At 42.2% G+C, this 22350-nt stretch overlaps 1 protein-coding gene across 2 annotated transcripts; it reads left to right on the forward strand.

Moving 5' to 3' along the window:
* Positions 1 to 201: 201 nt before the first annotated feature.
* LOC139762336 (probable peptidoglycan muropeptide transporter SLC46) lies at positions 202 to 21837 on the forward strand. 2 transcript variants are annotated; one of them, XM_071686995.1, is made up of 6 exons: positions 202 to 303; positions 9012 to 9280; positions 12651 to 12785; positions 13111 to 13281; positions 14325 to 15401; positions 15797 to 21837. In XM_071686995.1, exons 3-6 carry the CDS (start codon positions 12669 to 12671, stop codon positions 16112 to 16114), a joined length of 1683 nt encoding a protein of 560 aa, XP_071543096.1. In that variant the 5' UTR covers positions 202 to 303; positions 9012 to 9280; positions 12651 to 12668; the 3' UTR covers positions 16115 to 21837. The 2 variants fall into 2 exon arrangements, with proteins under 2 accessions (XP_071543096.1, XP_071543097.1); XM_071686996.1 differs by having other exon boundaries at positions 9012 to 9091.
* The last annotated feature ends 513 nt before the right edge of the window (positions 21838 to 22350 follow it).

Consider the following 22350-nt stretch of genomic DNA (forward strand, 5'->3'; position numbering starts at 1 on the left):
TTCCATTATACTTTCATAATCTCTGGGCTTAAGGATGACTATGTCTTTTAGTTATATAATCTATTCTATTATCCTCAGCTCACTTGATTATGTTGAACGTAAGGAAAGAGTATGATTAAGAAAGATAAGATGTGATAACTTATTATTGTTTCTGGCAATTTGACTGACTAGGGTTGCCAGATAACATGACGAGAGATAGGCTAACCGTTGAGTGCAGTGTTGCTTACAGTTAGTGCCGTGTACACATCACCAACACTCCTAGGGGAAATATCATATCCCAGGATACAGAGGGAAACAAGATGAGTAAGAGATGGGTGATTATTGGTGCATATGCACCTGGGCATGAGAAGAAAGATTATGAGAGGCAAGTGTTTTGGGAGCAGCTGAATGAGTGTGTTAGTGGTTTTGATGCACAAGATCGGGTTATAGTGTTGGGTGATTTAAATGCAAAGATGAGTAATGTGGCAGTTGAGGGAATAATTGGTATACATGGGGTGTTCAGTGTTGTAAATGGAAATGGTGAAGAGCTTGTAGATTTATGTGCTGAAAAAGGACTGGTGATTGGGAATACCTGGTTTAAAAAGAGAGATATACATAACTATACGTATGTAAGTAGGAGAGATGGCCAGAGAGCGTTATTGGATTACGTGTTAATTGATAGGCGCGCGAAAGAGAGACTTTTGGATGTTAATGTGCTGAGAGGTGCAACTGGAGGGATGTCTGATCATTATCTTGTGGAGGCGAAGGTGAAGATCTGTAGGGGTTTTCAGAAAAGAAGAGAGAATGTTAGGGTGAAGAGAGTGGTGAGAATAAGTGAGCTTGGGAAGAAGACTTGTGTGAGGAAGTACCAGGAGAGACTGAGTACAGAATGGAAAAAGGTGAGAACAAAGAAGGTTAGGGGAGTGGGGGAGGAATGGGCTGTATTTTGGGAAGCAGTGCGCAAAAGATGCTTGTGGCATGAGAAGCGTAGGAGGTGGGTTGATTAGAAAGGTTAGCGAGTGGTGGGATGAAGAAGTAAGATTATTAGTGAAAGAGAAGAGAGAGGCATTTGGACGATTTTTGCAGGGAAAAAATGCAATTGAGTGGGAGATGTATAAAAGAAAGAGACAGGAGGTCAAGAGAAAGGTGCAAGAGGTGAAAAAGAGGGCAAATGAGAGTTGGGGTGAGAGAGTATCATTAAATTTTAGGGAGAATAAAAAGATGTTTTGGAAGGAGGTAAATAAAGTGCGTAAGACAAGGGAGCAAATGGGAACTTCAGTGAAGGGGGATAATGGGGAGGTGATAACAAGTAGTAGTGATGTGAGAAGGAGATGGAGTGAGTATTTTGAAGGTTTGTTGAATGTGTTTGATGATAGAGTGGCAGATATAGGGTGTTTTGGTCGAGGTGATGTGCAAAGTGAGAGGGTTAGAAAAAATTCTTTGGTAAACAGAGAGGAGGTAGTAAAAGCTTTGAGGAAGATGAAAGCCGGCAAGGCAGCGAGTTTGGATGGTATTGCAGTGGAATTTATTAAAAAAGGGGTGACTGTATTGTTGACTGGTTGGTAAGGTTATTTAATGTATGTATGACTCATGGTGAGGTGCCTGAGGATTGGCGGAATGCTTGCATAGTGCCATTGTACAAAGGCAAAGGGGATAAGAGTGAATGCTCAAATTACAGAGGTATAAGTTTGTTGAGTATTCCTGGTAAACTATATGGGAGGGTATTGATTGAGAGGGTGACGGCATGTACAGAGCATCAGATTGGGGAAGAGCAGTGTGGTTTCAGAAATGGTAGAGGATGTGAGGATCATGTGTTTTGCTTTGAAGAATGTATGGGAGCAATACTTAAAAAAGCAAATGGATTTGTATGTAACATTTATGGATCTGGAGAATGCTCATGACAGAGTTCATATAGATGCTCTGTTGAAGGTATTAAGAATATATGGTGTGGGAGGCAAGTTGTTAGAAGCAGTGAAAAGTATTTATCGAGGATGTAAGGCATGTGTACGAGTAGGAAGAGAGGAAAGTGATTGGTTCTCAGTGAATGTAGATTTGCGGCAGGGGTGTGTGATGTCTCCATGGTAGTTTGATTTGTTTATGGATGGGGTTGTTAGGGAGGTGAATGCAAGAGTTTTGGAAAGAGGGGCAAGTATGCAGTCTGTTGTGGATGAGAAAGCTTGGGAAGTGAGTCAGTTGTTGTTCGCTGATGATACAGCGCTGGTGGCTGATTCATGTGAGAAACTGCAGAAGCTGGTGACTGAGTTTGGTAAAGTGTGTGAAAGAAGAAAGTTGAGAGTAAATGTGAATAAGAGCAAGGTTAGGTACGGTAGGGTTGAGGGTCAGGTAAATTGGGAGGTAAGTTTGAATGGAGAAAAACTGGAGGAAGTGAAGTGTTTTAGATATCTGGGTGTGGATTTGGCAGCGGATGGAACCATGGAAGCGGAAGTTAATCATAGGGTGGGGGAGGGGGCGAAACTTCTGGGAGCCTTGAAAAATGTGTGGAAGTCGAGAACATTATCTGGGAAAGCAAAAATGGGTATGTTTGTGGGAATAGTGGTTCCATCAATGTTATATGGTTGCGAGGCGTGAGCTATGGATAGAGTTGTGCGCAGGAGGGTGAATGTGCTGGAAATGAGATGTTTGAGGAAAATATGTGGTGTGAGGTGGTTTGATCGAGTAAGCAATAATAGGGTAAGAGAGATGTGTGGTGATAGAAAGAGTGTGGTTGAGAGAGCAGAAGAGGGTGTTTTGAAATGGTTTGGTCACATGGAGAGAATGAGTTAGGAAAGATTGACCACGAGGATATATGTGTCAGAGGTGGAGGGAACGAGGAGAAGTGGGAGACCAAATTGTAGGTGGAAAGAAGGAGTGAAAAAGATTTTGATTGATCGGGGCTTGAACATGCAGGAGGGTGAAAGGAGTGCAAGGAATAGAGTGAATTGGAACGATGTGGTATACCGGGGTCGACGTGCTGCCAATGGATTGAACCAGGGCATGTGAAGCGTCTGGGGTAAACCATGGAAAGTTCTGTGGGGTCTGGATGTGGAAAGGGAGCTGTGGTTTCGGTGCATTATTACATGACAGCTAGAGACTGAGTGTGAACGAATGTGGCCTTTGTTGTCTTTTCCTAGTGCTACCTCGCACACATGAGGGGGGAGGGGGTTGTTACTTCATGTGTGGCGAGGTGGCGGTGGGAATGAATAAAGGCAGACAGTATGAATTATGTACATGTGTGTATATATATATGTCTGTATGTATATATATATGTATACGTTGAGATGTATAGGTATATATATTTTCGTGTGTGGACGTGTATGTATACACATGTATATGTGGGTGGGTTGGGCCATTCTTTCGTCTGTTTCCTTGCGCTACCTCGCTAAGCGGGAGACAGCGACAAGGCAAAATAAATATATATATATATTTCTTTCTTTCTTTTAAACTATTCGCCATTTCCCGTGTTAGCGAGTTAGCGTTAAGAATAGAGGACTGGGCCTTTGTGGAATATACTCACCTGGCCCCCCTCTGTTCCCTCTTTTGGAAAATTAAAGAAAAAAAAAACGAGAGGGGAGGATTTCCAGCCCCTCGCTCCCTCCCCTTTTAGTCGCCTTCTACGACACGCAGGGAATACGTGGGAAGTATTCTTAAACCCCTATCCTCAGGGATATATATATATATATTTTATTTTATATCTTTTCATTATACTTTGTCGCTGTCTCCCGCGTTTGCGAGGTAGCGCAAGGAAACAGACGAAAGAAATGGCCCAACCCCCCCCCCCCCATACACATGTATATACATACGTCCACACACGCAAATATACATACCTACACAGCTTTCCATGGTTTACCCCAGACGCTTCACATGCCTTGATTCAATCCACTGACAGCACGTCAACCCCGGTATACCACATCGCTCCAATTCACTCTATTCCTTGCCCTCCTTTCACCCTCCTGCATGTTCAGGCCCCGATCACACAAAATCTTTTTCACTCCATCTTTCCACCTCCAATTTGGTCTCCCTCTTCTCCTCGTTCCCTCCACCTCCGACACATATATCCTCTTGGTCAATCTTTCCTCACTCATCCTCTCCATGTGCCCAAACCACTTCAAAACACCCTCTTCTGCTCTCTCAACCACGCTTTTTTTATTTCCACACATCTCTCTTACCCTTACGTTACTCACTCGATCAAACCACCTCTCACCACACATTGTCCTCAAACATCTCATTTCCAGCACATCCATCCTCCTGCGCACAACTCTATCCATAGCCCACGCCTCGCAACCATACAACATTGTTGGAACCACTATTCCTTCAAACATACCCATTTTTGCTTTCCGAGATAATGTTCTCGACTTCCACACATTCTTCAAGGCCCCCAGAATTTTCGCCACCTCCCCCACCCTATGATCCACTTCCGCTTCCATGGTTCCATCCGCTGCGAGATCCACTCCCAGATATCTAAAACACTTTACTTCCTCCAGTTTTTCTCCATTCAAACTCACCTCCCAACTGACTTGACCCTCAACCCTACTGTACCTAATAACCTTGCTCTTATTCACATTTACTCTTAACTTTCTTCTTCCACACACTTTACCAAACTCAGTCACCAGCTTCTGCAGTTTCTCACATGAATCAGCCACCAGCGCTGTATAATCAGCGAACAACAACTGACTCACTTCCCAAGCTCTCTCATCCCCAACAGACTTCATACTTGCCCCTCTTTCCAAAACTCTTGCATTTACCTCCCTAACAACCCCATCCATAAACAAATTAAACAACCATGGAGACATCACACACCCCTGCCGCAAACCTACATTCACCGAGAACCAATCACTCTCCTCTCTTCCTACACGTACACATGCCTTACATCCTCGATAAAAACTTTTCACTGCTTCTAACAACTTTCCTCCCACACCATATATTCTTAATACCTTCCGCAGAGCATCTCTATCAACTCTATCATATGCCTTCTCCAGATCCATAAATGCTACATACAAATCCATTTGCTTTTCTAAGTATTTCTCACATACATTCTTCAAAGCAAACACCTGATCCACACATCCTCTACCACTTCTGAAACCACACTGCTCTTCCCCAATCTGATGCTCTGTACATGCCTTCACCCTCTCAATCAATACCCTCCCATATAATTTACCAGGAATACTCAACAAACTTATACCTCTGTAATTTGAGCACTCACTCTTATCCCCTTTGCCTTTGTACAATGGCACTATGCACGCATTCCGCCAATCCTCAGGCACCTCACCATGAGTCATACATACATTAAATAACCTTACCAACCAGTCAACAATACAGTCACCCCCTTTTTTAATAAATTCCACTGCAATACCATCCAAACCTGCTGCCTTGCCGGCTTTCATCTTCCGCAAAGCTTTCACTACCTCTTCTCTGTTTACCAAATCATTTTCCCCAACCCTCTCACTTTGCACACCACCTCGACCAAAACACCATATATCTGCCACTCTATCATCAAACACATTCAACAAACCTTCAAAATACTCACTCCATCTCCTTCTCACATCACCACTACTTGTTATCACCTCCCCATTTGCGCCCTTCACTGAAGCTCCCATTTGCTCCCTTGTCTTACGCACTTTATTTACCTCCTTCCAGAACATCTTTTTATTCTCCCTAAAATTTAATGATACTCTCTCACCCCAACTTTCATTTGCCCTTTTTTTCACCTCTTGCACCTTTCTCTTGACCTCCTGTCTCTTTCTTTTATACATCTCCCACTCAATTGCATTTTTTCCCTGCAAAAATCGTCCAAATGCCTCTCTCTTCTCTTTCACTAATACTCTTACTTCTTCATCCCACCACTCACTACCCTTTCTAATCAACCCACCTCCCACTCTTCTCATGTCCTTCCAGAACATCTTTTTATTCTCCCTAAAATTTAATGATACTCTCTCACCCCAACTCTCATTTGCCCTTTTTTTCACCTCTTGCACCTTTCTCTTGACCTCCTGTCTCTTTCTTTTATACATCTCCCACTCAATTGCATTTTTCCCTGCAAAAATCGTCAAAATGCCTCTCTCTTCTCTTTCACTAATACTCTTACTTCTTCATCCCACCACTCACTACTCTTTCTAATCAACCCACCTCTCACTCTTCTCATGCCACAAGCATCTTTTGCGCAATCCATCACTGATTCCCTAAATACATCCCATTCCTCCCCCACTCCCCTTACTTCCATTGTTCTCACCTTTTTCCATACTGTACTCAGTCTCTCCTGGTACTTCCTCACACAGGTCTCCTTCCCAAGCTCACTTACTCTCACCACCCTCTTCACCCCAACATTCACTCTTCTTTTCTGAAAACCCATACAAATCTTCACCTTAGCCTCCACAAGATAATGATCAGACATCCCTCCAGGTGCACCTCTCAGCACATTAACATCCAAAAGTCTCTCTTTCGCACGCCTGTCAATTAACACGTAATCCAATAACGCTCTCTGGCCATCTCTCCTACTTGCATATATATATATATATATATATATATATATATATATATATATATATATATATATATATATATATATATATATATATATATATATGTATATATATATATATATTTTTTTTTTTTTTTTTTTTTTTTTTTTTAGTTTGTCGCTGTCTCCCGCGTTTGCGAGGTAGCGCAAGGAAACAGACGAAAGAAATGGCCCAACCCCCCCCCCCCCATACACATGTACATACACACGTCCAGACACGCAAATATACATACCTACACAGCTTTCCATGGTTTACCCCAGACGCTTCACATGCCTTGCTTCAATCCACTGACAGCACGTCAACCCCTGTATACCACATGACTCCAATTCACTCTATTTCTTGCCCTCCTTTCACCCTCCTGCATGTTCAGGCCCCGATCACACAAAATCTTTTTCACTCCATCTTTCCACCTCCAATTTGGTCTCCCTCTTCTCCTCGTTCCCTCCACCTCCGACACATATATCCTCTTGGTCAATCTCTCCTCACTCATTCTCTCCATGTGCCCAAACCATTTCAAAACACCCTCTTCTGCTCTCTCGACCACGCTCTTTTTATTTCCACACATCTCTCTTACCCTTACGTTACTTACTCGATCAAACCACCTCACACCACACATTGTCCTCAAACATCTCATTTCCAGCACATCCATCCTCCTGCGCACATCTCTATCCATAGCCCACGCCTCGCAACCATACAGCATTGTTGGAACCACTATTCCCTCAAACATACCCATTTTTGCTTTCCGAGATAATGTTCTCGACTTCCACACATTTTTCAAGGCTCCCAAAATTTTCGCCCCCTCCCCCACCCTATGATCCACTTCCGCTTCCATGGTTCCATCCGCTGACAGATCCACTCCCAGATATCTAAAACACTTCACTTCCTCCAGTTTTTCTCCATTCAAACTCACCTCCCAATTGACTTGACCCTCACCCCTACTGTACCTAATAACCTTGCTCTTATTCACATTTACTCTCAACTTTCTTCTTCCACACACTTTACCAAACTCAGTCACCAGCTTCTGCAGTTTCTCACATGAATCAGCCACCAGCGCTGTATCATCAGCGAACAACAATTGACTCACTTCCCAAGCTCTCTCATCCCCAACAGACTTCATACTTGCCCCTCTTTCCAGGACTCTTGCATTTACCTCCTTTACAACTCCATCCATAAACAAATTAAACAACCATGGAGACATCACACACCCCTGCCGCAAACCTACATTCACTGAGAACCAATCACTTTCCTCTCTTCCTACACGTACACATGCCTTACATATATATATATATATATATATATATATATATATATATATATATATATATATATGTATATATATATATATATATATATATATATATATATATATATATATATATATATATATATATATATATATATATATATATATGCTGTCAATGGACTGAACCAGGGCACGCGAAGCGTCCGGGGCAGATTTTGGAAAGTTTTGTGGGTCCTGAATGTGGAAAGGGAGCGGGGGGGCTGGAAATCCTCCCCTCTCATTTTTTTTTAATTTTCCAAAAGAAGGAACAGAGAAGGGGGCCAGGTGAGGATATTCCCTCAAAGGTCCAGTCCTCTGTTCTTAACGCTATCTTGCTAACGCGGGAAATGGCGAATAGTACGAAGAAAAAAAAAGAAAGTGGATCATAGGGTGGGGGAGGGGGCGAAAATCCTGGGGGCCTTGAAGAATGTGTGGAAGTCGAGAACATTATCTCGGAAAGCAAAAATGGGTATGTTTGAAGGAATAGTGGTTCCAACAATGTTGTATGGTTGCGAGGCGTGGGCTATGGATAGAGTTGTGCGCAGGAGGATGGATGTGCTGGAAATGAGATGTTTGAGGACAATGTGTGGTGTGAGGTGGTTTGATCGAGTGAGTAACGTAAGGGTAAGAGAGATGTGTGGAAATAAAAAGAGCGTGGTTGAGAGAGCAGAAGAGGGTGTTTTGAAGTGGTTTGGGCACATGGAGAGGATGAGTGAGGAAAGATTGACCAAGAGGATATATGTGTCGGAGGTGGAGGGAACAAGGAGAAGAGGGAGACCAAATTGGAGGTGGAAAGATGGAGTGAAAAAGATTTTGTGTGATCGGGGCCTGAACATGCAGGAGGGTGAAAGGAGGGCAAGGAATAGAGTGAGTTGGAGCGATGTGGTATACCGGGGTTGACGTGCTGTCAGTGGATTGAAGCAGGGCATGTGAAGCGTCTGGGGTAAACCGTGGAAGGCTGTGTAGGTATGTATATTTGCGTGTGTGGACGTATGTATATACATGTGTATGGGGGGGGGGGGGTTGGGCCATTTCTTTCGTCTGTTTCCTTGCGCTACCTCGCAAACGCGGGAGACAGCGACAAAGTATAATAAAATATATATAATATATATATATATATATATATATATATATATATATATATATATATATATATATACATATAGTGCTCAGCGGTAATGAAATGTCGGATCACGTTTGACTTGCATGAGTCGAGACCTTACATCTAATTTCAGGTGTATTGTTCCCCACTCGAGCCCCTTCAGCTGGCCAGGAGGCCCTTGGCCAGGACAGTATCTGATGGACAGTGCCAGTGGTAAGGGACTGCGACTCTTCCTGTGACCCGGTAGATCCTGTCCTGACCTCCAGCCAGAAGATAACACACACACACACACACACACACACACACACACACACACACATCACATCACACGCGCGCGCGCGCGGATCAAGACCCAGCACAGTCCGTGAGTCCCGTGGCTCCGTACCGGGCAGTCCACGTTGGGTAAGTACAAATCATTCATCCCGGTTGATTGCTCCCTTGTGTCATCTCTCTTATCTTCAACTTCCCCGTCTCCAAAGACAAGTCTGCGTAAAACAAAGACACACACACACACACACACACACACCATGGAAGAGAGGAGTGAGGCATGACCTGATCGTATCCTTTAAGCTTATAAACCAGTAGTTTATGTGGTGGGGCTGACAGTTCCTGATATTGCATGGGTACTCATATACTACATCGGTACGATTCCAACTCCCAGATCGACCTACCATATTACAGTTCCTGAAGAGCGAACATGTTCTCGGATTGTCGTAGTATATCATCAGACTGATATCCTTGCCTTCATCAGTTGTAAGAATAATGTAAGTGAATCAGTACGTAAGGTCATCATCCATAGAATGTATCATGAGTAAAGCTCTAGATTGATTGTAGAGATCAGATGGTTAAGCTCATTAATGACATGAGATTGATCATAGCAGGTCCCATATAGGATAAGTCAAGGTGTGATAGATAATATTTACGGTGCTCAAATATGAACATACAGTGCAGAAAGTGTTAACTATGGACACAACGAATATGCATCGAGCTTGGAAAATTGAGTGTGTGGATTAATAAGGAACTTTATTAGGGAAAGTGATCAACACTAATGGGCATCTAGCGCTCCTCGGGACAGAGACAAGGACTGTCTCTGAGCTGTATTCCAGGAGCGTCGCAAATTAGCATAACCCGGGGAGCGGAGAGGACATACTTACGTAATCATACTGAAGTGCCATACCTTCTACTGTGGCAGCAGGATGTGTTCAGTGTGTCAGGCTCATTCCCTGTGTGGGTAACGAGCTAATGATATGTCTACAGGGACACACTCACAGCCCGTATTGTAAGCAGTGTCCCAGCTGGGTACTGAGTCTTTGCTATGTGAAGACGGAGCATGTGAGTCACCCAAGGACGTACTCAAGGCCGGCTTGACCCTACCGACGCAGTAGGTGTTGAGGGCAGACGTAACCTGGAGGACAGAAGTCCATCGCTAGGCGACGGACATATATATACCCAGAGATCCTGCTGCAGTCTGTTCATAACCCACAACTAAGATCATATGTTAAGGACGTGTGCCACCACTTCTAGCTCCCTTACGTCAAGTGCTAACAACTCAAGAGGCCTGAGGCGGAAGGCGCCAGTCATTGTTATGCTGTGCGCCGGATAGTACAACAGACAGCCTGTTTTGCTGTGTAAATAGGCTAATTGTATTTCCCTGATTCTTGCTCTGCCCATCAGTTTTGTATTGTAAGAGTTACCCAGCTTGTGTTTATTGATAAGATGTCGGAGCACCTTTTACCCATGTGCTGGACGCGTAGCGTTCATCATGGAGGACGGGCGTCCGTCACCTCTGGCGTATGCTCAGTGGCATCTTTCATAGAGCCGTGGCATCATGAGCGAAGGTCTGCTCGATACGTTGGTTCACTCTGGTTGCCATACGATCAGTGCTGCAACACCCACCTTTCTCCATTCTTACCCTTCGCTACAAACATCTCTCTTGCCTATATATAAGCTTTTTCATTGAGTAAGATTGCCCGAGACTTGACATACTGATTGGCATGTTGATCGTTATGGAGATCCTAGTAAAATAGATCAAGCTGAAGCGTCAGCTTAGTCGAAAAGGCTGTAGTTGGCCACAAGCTAGTATGTGGTCGTCTGATGCACGTTCGTTACACCTACCGCGGGGTGTTGGCGCGTATGTATGTATACACACGGCTGCACTTTGTTAGGCCACAGGCCTCTCCACCCGCACACTAACAGGCCACAAGCCTCTCCTCCCTCACAGAGTCAGGCCACAGACTTTTCCAACCTTACCAGAGCTTCACTCCCGAGTGCCTGTTGATATTTCCCTCCACAATGCATCAAGTCCACGCGCCTTCACCAGCCAGCGTGAGTTCTTGTGACCTGGTCCCTTGTTTAGCGTCCTTCCAATGCTGTACGGCTTTCCCTGTGGAGACAGTCCCCATTCACCAACCTGTCTCGAACGTTACTCAAAGGTGGAAAGTTTGTGATGTCTCTTGATTTTAAAAAGTAGTTTGGCATTATGTATGGCGGATGATCTGCGCCGGAGAATGTTTGTTTAAGACGTATGTCTGCCATTTACTGCTAACACAGTGGACCGTGAGAGTGAGTACCTACAGTGTACTGTGCTTAAACGAGGTGTCTGTAACATTCTCGATCGGAAGGAGTGCTTAACATTCATACTTCGTTTTGATCAATCTTTTCGAGAGTTTGTGGTGGAAACGCGTTGTCACTTTACAATTACCTTGGGAGAGACGCCAATTGCCATTTCAAGGTGGAGGGATAGAATGAAAAAGATTCTTAGCGATCTGGGTCTGAACTTACAAGAGGGTAAAAGATGTGCACGAGATGAAGTAAATTGGAATGATGTGGTACACTGGGGCCGACGTGCTTTCACTGGACTAACTCAGGGCATGTGAAACGTACAACCCTATCTATAGCCCATGCCTCGCAACCATATAATATTGTTGGAACTACTATGTATTCCTTCAAACATACCCCATTTTGCTCTCCGAGCGAACGTTCTCTCCTTACACACCTTCTTTGTCGCTCCCAGAAGTTTGTTATGTCTTGAAGTTTTGTAAAAATCTCTTTGACCGATGAACGTAAGGAGTTGTTGAATAAGACGCGAATCACTTGTATTAGAAGATTTAGCCCTGACTGAGATGAATCGCCGTTTCTTGGTGGTGATCAACATGCGAACGACTGTATATGCTCAAGAACCGAAAAAGATTTCACGATAAGGATTATGTGACCAGCTGATAGGCAAGATAAGTACGATAATGATATCCCTGGCGGTCCTGATAAGACATGCCATTAAGATATACTCTTTGCGTCAGGTCACGTCAGGTTGGTCATGTGACCTTTATCTATTACAGCTATGAACGAAAAGTCCCTCCCATACCTTACTCAACTTTTCTATAGAATTTGTTATGGTGCTTATCTTTGCGCGCTGATCCTGATCTTCTTTTGTTCTGATCTTCTTTTGTTCGTTGGTATTTGATTGATACCTAGAACCTTCTGTAGTGTTTATCGATATGAAGCGAGTAATCATGGAGTTATTTGGCAAATTAATCTTGTGTATGCCTAATTACGGGACTTAATGACCCCTGAGCAATATTCTCACCTCAGAATCGTCTTCAGAATTGAACAATGGACCCCATGTGGTGGTCCGGAAGCCAATCGATTTTACGGAGATTAATAACGAAAAATTCAGGGAATTTTTCTGGCCAAAAAACTTTTTGTTTCAAAATTGGAATATAATTTGTACATTATCAAATCATTATATATCTTATCAAGTGGATTATATCTGCAGAGGCCAACAGACGACGCCATGTCGAAGGACACCATCCATCCACGCCAGCAGGAGGATCGCGGCGGTCCTCACTCCCCTGACCTGACGTTCCAGACGACCTCAGTCAAAAGCTCCTCCTTGAGGTTCATCAAGAAGGTAAAACTCGAAGCTTTTACGCAATATTGCGGTTACATCCTCTTGGTCTGCGTACAGAGTCTGTGTACGTCTCTCTTAGAGCCATATTACTGGCATGTGACTATAATGCTATTTCATGATTTTCACGTTACATAGCTCCTTTGTACATCTCTGATATTGTGTTTGTATTTGCCATTGGATGTGATTTTGTGGTCCTAAATTCTCAGGTATGGTGTTATAAGAAGCTTCGTACACTACTTATGGGTTTACTCAGGTTCTGTCAATGTTATGTATTCACTTCCTCCAACCACAACCATTCTCCAAGGTGGTATACTTGTGTCTGCAGGTAGCGAGGAACGTGACGCTGGAGCCTATGCTGTTCATGAAGATGCTTGCAGAGGGCAACTTAGTGGTGATTGTTGACGCTATGGAATTAGACCGTGTGTGCCGTGTCAATCTGAACTTCACAGAGGAAGAATGTGCTGCTATGGACAGTGGCAACTACACAGAAGTCCAGGTAGGGTGTCTGTTTCATGTCTGCTTTTGTGTGATGACAGTCAGCACATGCATACATAAAGGTGTATTAAGCAAGCGTGGGCCCTGGGTACCACATTAGTTATTGGGTCCATCACCTCCTAAGATCTGATGAAAAAAAAAGACTAACTGTATGTACAAGTGTATTGGAGCTGGTCATCTCTAAGCTCCCCTCTTTAAGCTTCCCTCCCTCACTTTGCTCCCTCGTATCGAGCTTCCTTTCCGGCCGATCTATCTCTATTTCTCCAGCAACATCGGTGTCCCCTAAACTTTTTCTCCTATTTATCAACGATTTCTCCTCTTCCACAAATAACCAAATGCACGCATACGCCGATGACTCCACTCTGCATTCATCAGCAGCTCGTCTTGACACAGCCTGCTTGATAAACTCAGACTTGGACAGGATATCTCCGGGGATAAATGAAACCTGGTGAAGTCTAATGTCTCCAAGACCCAGTTTCTACCCATCTCTCCGTCGAAAACTCACGATTCTCGTATCTCCTTTGATGGCTCTGTAATTTCACTTCTCTAATTCCTCCTCTTCTATACATACACCACGGGGTTTTCAGTGTAATGCACTTCTGTAAATCTTATCCTCCAGCTACAGGATTCGAACCAATGCCACTTGTGTACTGGGGTTGTTCAGAACTATGCTATGGAGCCCATAACAGAGATATAACTATTTGCTTTATAAGTAATCATATACCCTTTGCGTTATAATATAAGCAATGGGGTTTTTCATTGGTCATATCCCGTCAAGGATTATAGAAACTAGTAGCTGACGTTTTACCAAAACAAACTGTCAAACGCGGAGGTATATAATTACAGGTACAGTGCAATGGACACGCAGTTCCATATAACATACAGTAATCTGCAACATTGACAGTACAGTCATAATCAAATAAGAAATGCGTTCATACAGGTAAATGTAACAGTTGTTTTCAAGTGGTGTTTATACTAAGAGGATTTTTTCGTCTGTTATTTATACAATCCTAAAATAACTAGACTGTGATTCTTTCTTTCCAGGTTGCAGTCCAGAGGTACCAAAACAACTTTAACTACAACCAGAGCCTAATGGACAGCCTGATTCCTTTGCTGATAGTGTTGTTCATGGGGTCTTTCAGCGACCAACATGGTCGTAAACCTCCAATGTTAGCTGTACTGGCAGGCTTCATAGCCTTTGCCAGTGTCTATCTTTTGATGGCTTACAGACCAAGGTGGCCTGTTGAGGTGCTTTATGCTGCTACTCTGGCAGTAGATATCACAGGCTCTTGGGCGGTATTCAACATGGCAGTGTACAGCTACGTGGCAGACATTACTTCCCCTGAAACCCGCACAAAGAGGCTTGGAATACTTGATGCCTGTTGGTATATAGGAAACCCACTAGGCAGATTATTAGGGGGTTGGCTGTACAAAGCTGTGGGCTACCGTCTTGTTTTTCTCGTGTCAATCGCTTTGTGGTTCGTGGGCTTCATTTATGTGCTGATGTTCGTACGTGAGAGTGTCGACAACTCTGTCCGCAGGCTTAGTCCCCAGGAAACCCAGGATACTTGTCTGGGGCCACTGCGTCATGTGGTGGCTCTGCTGAGGACACTATTCAAATCCAGACCTGGTAATGGTCGCATCCACCTTCTGATTCTGCTGGGGCTTAAGCTCATGGTGTTCTTGGTCCAAGGCCACCAAATGCAACTGTGGGCAAGACGTGTTCTTAAATGGGACCCAACTGAATTCTCGACTTGGAGTAGCTTTGATTCCGTAGTACACCAGGCAGGCATGCTAGGCTTGGTGTGGTTAGCAGCACGGTCATCGTTACACGATACCCTGGTGGCTGTAGCTGGCCTGAGCTCCATTGGTTTATGGTCAGCAGTGCTGGCGTGTATCATGGGCCCTGGAACATGGTGGTTGGTGATAGTGGCATCGGTGCTGGGCATGCTGGAGCCTGCTATAGAGCCAGCCCTGCGTACCTTGCTCACCACGGTAGTGGAAGAGAACGAGGCAGGCAAAGTTCTGGCTCTCACTGGCCTCTTGGAATCTGCCTGGTTGCCTGTGGACCAAATAATCTACAAATCCTTGTATAACACTTTCATCACATCATTTCCTCAGGTAGGTAACTTGCTGTGTGTATACTTTGAAACAAAAGGTCTTATGTCTAAGGTAATGTTTAAGTCTGTTCGTATATTCACTCATATAATCCAGAACATATTTTAGCATTTTTTTTTTTACAATGTCTTTTGAAAATTTCTTGCAAGTTTATGGATTTAGATCTTTAAGAGTGAGACATTTTATATCTAAAGGTATCTTCTTGTAAGCTGATAGGCAGGTTAGATAATGTTTCATTATTATGTTATGATCACCTCTTTGGGATAGAGGATTTCAGTGATCAGGGAACAAGAGGTTATATTGTCCATCGTTTTAACATAATATTTTGCATTTCTTTTCATAATTGTCAAATGAATAAGCCATAAGGATAGATCTATGAAAATATTTCCTTCTTACAGATCAACTTCGTGGTGCAGGGAAGTCTGTCCCTATTGCTCATCGTGGTCTTGTTGTGCCTCAGGAGACACTTGAGTCGTAAGGCTTCTTCCATCCATGAACCCGTTCACATACCCAGCCCCATCTACAGCGTGCAAGACACATGCCCCACAGCTCCCTCCCCTGCTCCGTATGACCCTGTCTTCACCGTGCAGAACAGAAGTATCAAGACTACTGCTGACTTAGTACCCTCCCCCATGGATGATGACACTAATCCATGCCCATTTTCATTAGCTATTGTGCATAGTGATGCATCAGAGAACTCGGTCACATTTTCCTAACAGGTAGATCTGGAGGGTGTGATGGGAGTGAAGAAAGCAGAGCGATAACAAGAGATTTCTTTAGACCAATTTCGTCTTGTCAGACTTAATGGTGGTCTTATTCCAGAGACCAAGATTGCCTTTAGGGGAATATAATGTGTCAGAAAAGATGAATATTACAGTCCCGTTTAGGTTTTTTGTTTCTTTATGGTTAGTATAGAATTCGTAGATGAATTCCACTGGTATGTAATTTTTTTCTAGGTCATTTAACCCTCAGTTATATTCCAATCCATTTATATTATCAAACCATTATTTCTAACAGTATTTTATATATTTTGGTCTAAAAGCAGTGAGGACTCTTAAGGCATGCGCACAAGCATACATAAAACTTTATGAAAAGGAAATATATTCATAGGCAACTGAAAATTCTAAAGAATGAGAATATTCTACGTATTACATGCAACACTTGAATTAAGACTAGCAGTTTGATTACCAGTGCAAATCAGCTTGTTAATCATCACTTGTTGATTTACAGATGTACGTGATGATAGGTGTTTGCAAAGCATTGTCACAGTAGCTGATGTCACGTATAGCATTGTATGATATGATCTGTATTCAACAGGTTAACGTTACCTGGTCATTGAGGAAATATCTTGTCCTTCATCTCACTGGGCATCAATCTTATGACTGTATTTTGAACCTTTATCATTTAGAACTGTTTTGCCCCTGAAATTAGAATGCAGAGTGAGTCTTGATAGATCATATGATCTCGTATCATGAATAACTGTTTCATTTTACACTAAAGCATTGTCCAAAAGAATTATATAACTATTCATTTATTTTACAGCTGTATGAATTATAGGTTATTGTATTTACCGATGAAAGATGATTTATGAATATTGTTAGTAAACATTAAAGTGTCGACGATAGTGTGTAGAAAGAGGAATTTTCTTAATATCAACAGACTGGTGGATCTAGTGATCAGGACTTCCCTTACCATCATTATCTGTGAACAGGGATATCCAAAACAGCTGATCCTACCATCTACTAAACACTCACCAAGATCTAGTACGGTAGCTACGAACTCTTAACCTCACGCAACATTGCCACAGGATAGGGCGATCTGTAACCTAGCGTCACTCTGACTATGAGAAACACATGAAGGAATTCGGTGCAGAATCACTCATACCATCAACTATATATAGGGAGATTTGGTTTCATGAATCTCTCATCCCATCAATTGCATCTAGTTTTCATCGACTAACTACCATCCTGTCAACTGCATAGAGGAAGATCTGGTATCCATGATTTCCTTACAGATAGCTGCTTACAAAGGGCCTTGTACTGGTCCATGTCAGGTGTGCTTCCTCAGTGATATAATGACCTACTTTTACGGTGCGGTGCAGGAAGGGAGGGAGTTCTGCATGTGGTGCGCCATCTAAACTTCACGATTTTACGTCATTATGAACTACTGTATGTTGTCCACATTTACTGTTTCATAACTTAGTTCGCTTCGTTTACCCAATACTCGTATAAATATCAAAATTCTGATTCACTTCTTTTCTAACACGTTTCTTGTTTAATATCATCTCATGGTGTCTGCTTGCGTCTTTTACATCTTTCAAATTTATCAACTCTGTGCCAGACCAACTATGGAGTTATCTCGGTCCTGCTATTGGCTGATGAAATTTTCAGTTGTGACTGATATCATCTTGCAACATTATTCAAGTAAAAATCCAGTCCTTGTGGCAGGTGACCCAAGACCATATTTGAGAAGGGCTCCTCTGACGTTCGTCCTTTGTTCCACTAAAGTGACTTATTTTCTTTCTGTCATGGCATCCTGTGTTATACAGTGTCAAATGCTTTCAGGCAGTCCAGGTGCATACTATACCAACCAACCAACCTCCCCTTCTATCTAAGTTGACTCTCACAGAATTCTAGAAAGATTCGTTACTTGTGACTTTCTTTCCCTGGAATATGTGTTGTCTCTTGCCTATTTGTTCTCTGGTTATCTTTTCCGGTATTCTGCATACCACACATTGAGGAAACAAAGTCTCTACTTAACCACAATGACTCGTTCTCCTTCCATGAATACAGAATGTCATTTGTCTTCTTCCCCTTTCCTTACCACTTTACGTTCCTCCATCAACATGATTTCATGTGACTTGTCATGAGAATCTGATTGTGGCTCCATGATCTTAACTGCTGATGGCCATTCAGTCAAACATTTTATCGTGATAAAAAATTTTGTGATTTGTATAATTTGCTGTATGCTATAGATTGTGATTTGATGATCTTATGATAATAACCAGTGAATTCAACAATAGACAAACAGTGGACAAGCCATATTAGAAAATTGGTCGTCCAGAGGCATTAGCCAGTATCAGGCATAAACTTAGAAAATATAACAGCAAATAACTTTTAGGAGAAGACCTAGCGAATCTAACGTCGGCAACACAAGAAGACCTGGCGACTATAACATAACTGTACAGTGAATGAACTCTCTGAAACAGGCTTTCGTAAGACAAGGTTTCATGTCAGTTCATATACACTCGATGAAACTGTGAAACTCTCATGTATAATATAAATTCTGTGGTAATCAATAATATTTTCTCTTTTGTTCCTTACATATTCGTCCGCCTTTTCTAGCATCAGCGAAGTAGCGCCAGAAACAAGCGAAAGTGGCATTAACTCAGCCATTCTCTAGCTGTGGAATGCAATTTAACGAATCATCATCCTCCTGTCCGGGTTGTACCTTGTTGAACAATGTAATGCTTTCAAAACAACATTGTTGGGACTAATATACCCTAGAATATACCCATTTTCACCCTCCCAGATAAAGGCCTCTTTTTTCACACATTTCTCAATGCTCCCAGAACGTGCGCCTCCTCACCCACCCTATGACTCACTTCCGCTTCCATAGTTCCATTTGCTACCATTTCCACTCCCAGGCATCTAAATCACTTCATTTCTTCCATATTTTCTCATATCAAATTTACACCACAACTAACCTGTCTCTCTGGCCTCTTAAACCTAAAATACTTAAATTTATTTGCATTTACTCTCAACTTCTTCCTTTCACAGACTCTTCCGAACTCAGTTACTAACTTCTGCAGTTTCTCACTCGAATCTGCCACCAATGCTTTATCATAGGCGAACGACAACTGACTCATTTCCCAGGCACCACCATCTATAGACTGCATACTCGCATTTCTCTCCAAGACCCTTCCATTTACCTCCCTCACCACCCCATCCATAAACAAATTAAACAAACCATGGTGACATCACACATCCCTGCTGCACACGCCTTGAAGTGTCGATGAAAATGTCACACTGCTTCCGGTAACTTACCTCCCAATACATAAATGCCACATACAAATCTTCGTTTTTATTCTTGTATTTCTCGCACACATTCTCCAAGGCAAACAACTATCCACACATTCTTTACCACTTCTGAAACTACTGTTCCTCCCCAGTCTAATGCCTTCACCCGCTCAATCACCACTTCCCCATACAGCATAGCAGGTACACGCAACAGACTCATACCTCTGTTATTTGAACACTCACTTTTGTCCCCCTTGCCTTTATATAGTACTATACATGCATTCCGCCATTCCTCAGGTACCGCATTATCATCCATACACACGATGACAATGCTAACTAACCAATCAATAACAAAGTCAACCCCTTTTTTTCACAAATTCGATTGAAATACCATGCACTCCAGCTGCCTTGCAACACTTCATCTTATGCAAGGCTTTTCCCACCTCTTCATTCTTCGCCAAACCACTCTCCTTGATTCTCACGTTTCACATACCGTCCCGACCCAAGCACCCTACATCTGCCACCCCATCATCAGACACATCCAGCAATCCTTTATAATTCTCGCTCGCGCCATCTCCATGATTGGTTTTTAGGTTAATTCTGTAATTGGTTACTTCAAAAGCAAATGGCATGCCCATCACAAAGTTACTGCAAGTGTGTAGTAGGATTAAGGTGGAAGAAAATTGGAAAGGAACTTATGCAAAGGCAAAGATGGTTAGAAAATACATTCTATAAATTTGAATATTTTTTTTTATGTTTCATTTTCCTTCTGATCGGAAAAAAGTATTTCGTATTAATTTCTGTAAGTTAAACATATCGATCACGCCTCATGATGAACGTATGGGCGGACAGTAAGAGCTATTGCAATGGTAATGACTTTCTTGAAGGGAGGATAGCGAGCACTGAAGGGAAGGCTTCTCTGAATGTGAAGAACTATAGTGAGTAGGGCAGCAACAATGAACTATGGCTGGCGTCAGTGGATACATCGGACGAGTTGGGGAGTACAATGCTGATAGAGAGAACTTCACATCATACTGCGAGAGAATAGACCTCTTCCTTCTGGCAAATGAATTAATGGATGACGGAAGTGACGCTCATGAGAAGGACATTGAAAAGAAAAGGAAAGCAATCTTTTTGACAGAGGTAGGAGCTAATGTTTATTCTACTCTGGTCAATTTGCTTGCTCCGGCCAAAGCCGAAGACGCTACACTGACTGATTCAGATTATGAAGACTCTGAAGTAACATTTTGATCGTGCTCCATGATTGCTGAAAGTTACAAATTTGGCACAAGAGATAGAAAGACAAATCAGTTGATGATTATATAGTTGTTTTGAAGAATTTATCCACTCATTGTAATTTTGGACAGTTTTGGAACGGAGCTCTGAGAGACAGGTTTGTGATTGGTCTGAATTTTGAAAAAATACAGATTAAGTTAATGAACACCTCTGATTTAACATTTGAAAAGGCATGTCAGATAACTACAAGCATGGAACTAGCTGAGAAACACCAAATACTGGTAGTGAATCAGTTGGCAGTCGTGGTTCAGTGTGTAAAGTGACTGAAGCTAGAAGGAAGAGTTATGCCACAAAACAAAGAACACTTGTTTTGAAATGTAAGAGATGTCTAGGGAAACTTGAAAGCTTTAATTGTTAGTTCCAAAATTCAAGATGTTACAATTGCCAGCATATTGGACATACTGCTTCTACCTGTCCAGCCCATGCCAAAAGTGGTAATGGTAAAGACTATTGTAGGTGCTGAGAAGAAAATGGAAGACCGTATTAGTGTTAGTAATTCTGAACCTGATAATGATGAAAGTGCCCATGTGTTTACTTTTTACACCAGTCATGAAGGAAAAGTAGGACATAGGCATAATGTGAACTTTGTACTTTAATGATACACAAGTAACCATGGAAGTAGACACTGCAGCTGATTTCTCTATAATGAGTAAAGATAAGTATGAGAGGTTAAGCTCTTACACTGGAGGGATTTTGAACACAAGGGAAACCAGAGTGTGTGGTAAAGTACAAAAATTAGATTTTGAAGATGCCATTAACTGTAGCTAGCTATGTGCCATTAACTGTAGCTAGCTATGTGAATAGCCAACTTTGTTTGGTAGACCTGGTTGTGTAAGCTTAAGATGTATTGGAAAGAGATATTTACTGTTAAAGTGTGCAACATTGTTCTAGATCTTGAGGTATTGCTTGAACATTATAAGATGTTATTTGATAAGAGACAGGATGGTGTAAAGAGTTTTGAGGCTCGTATCACCATTGACAAAGATGTTACACCCATATATGCTAAGATGAGACCTCTGTTCCTTATGCGTTGAAAGGTGAGATGGAGAAGGAATTAACAGACTTGTGAGCAAATGTTTTTCATGCTTGTATTTCTGTGTAAGTCAATGCATTATACTATTTCTTATGGTTTTTATTTCTCCTTTAGAAATATGCATTAAGATATTTCTCTTTTATTTCTCTCTGAACATAATGTAATACATTTTTTTTTTCCATTTGACTTTCACAGTCATGAGATCAAGCTTTTCAGTTTGCAGAGGAATGGGAAATACAGCAAGGTATGTATATCGTTTATCAATATGGTGATAACTGAAATCACTATATATATATATATATATCAAACTTATCACCTGTTTATTTTGTGTAAGTAATGTCTAGGTAGGTACGGTTTACACAGAACAGTCAAGAAGGGTAACAACCTGCGCCACCGAAAAAAAAAAAAATACTAATAAAAGGATAGTTACCCCTATAATTATGACGCTGTTTTCTGTAATAGATATATTCCCTATTTTCTATGATTGTTTTTAGTTATGACGCACACCGCAAGACGGCGCCCAGTTTATCTTGACGAGACTAAACACAATAAGTTTACCGGTTACGCTACACAGTATCCAATCTCTTATTCTTACTCTCGTGTA

Source organism: Panulirus ornatus, chromosome 43, assembly GCF_036320965.1.
Source record: "Panulirus ornatus isolate Po-2019 chromosome 43, ASM3632096v1, whole genome shotgun sequence".
Classification (NCBI taxonomy): Eukaryota; Metazoa; Arthropoda; class Malacostraca; order Decapoda; family Palinuridae; genus Panulirus; species Panulirus ornatus.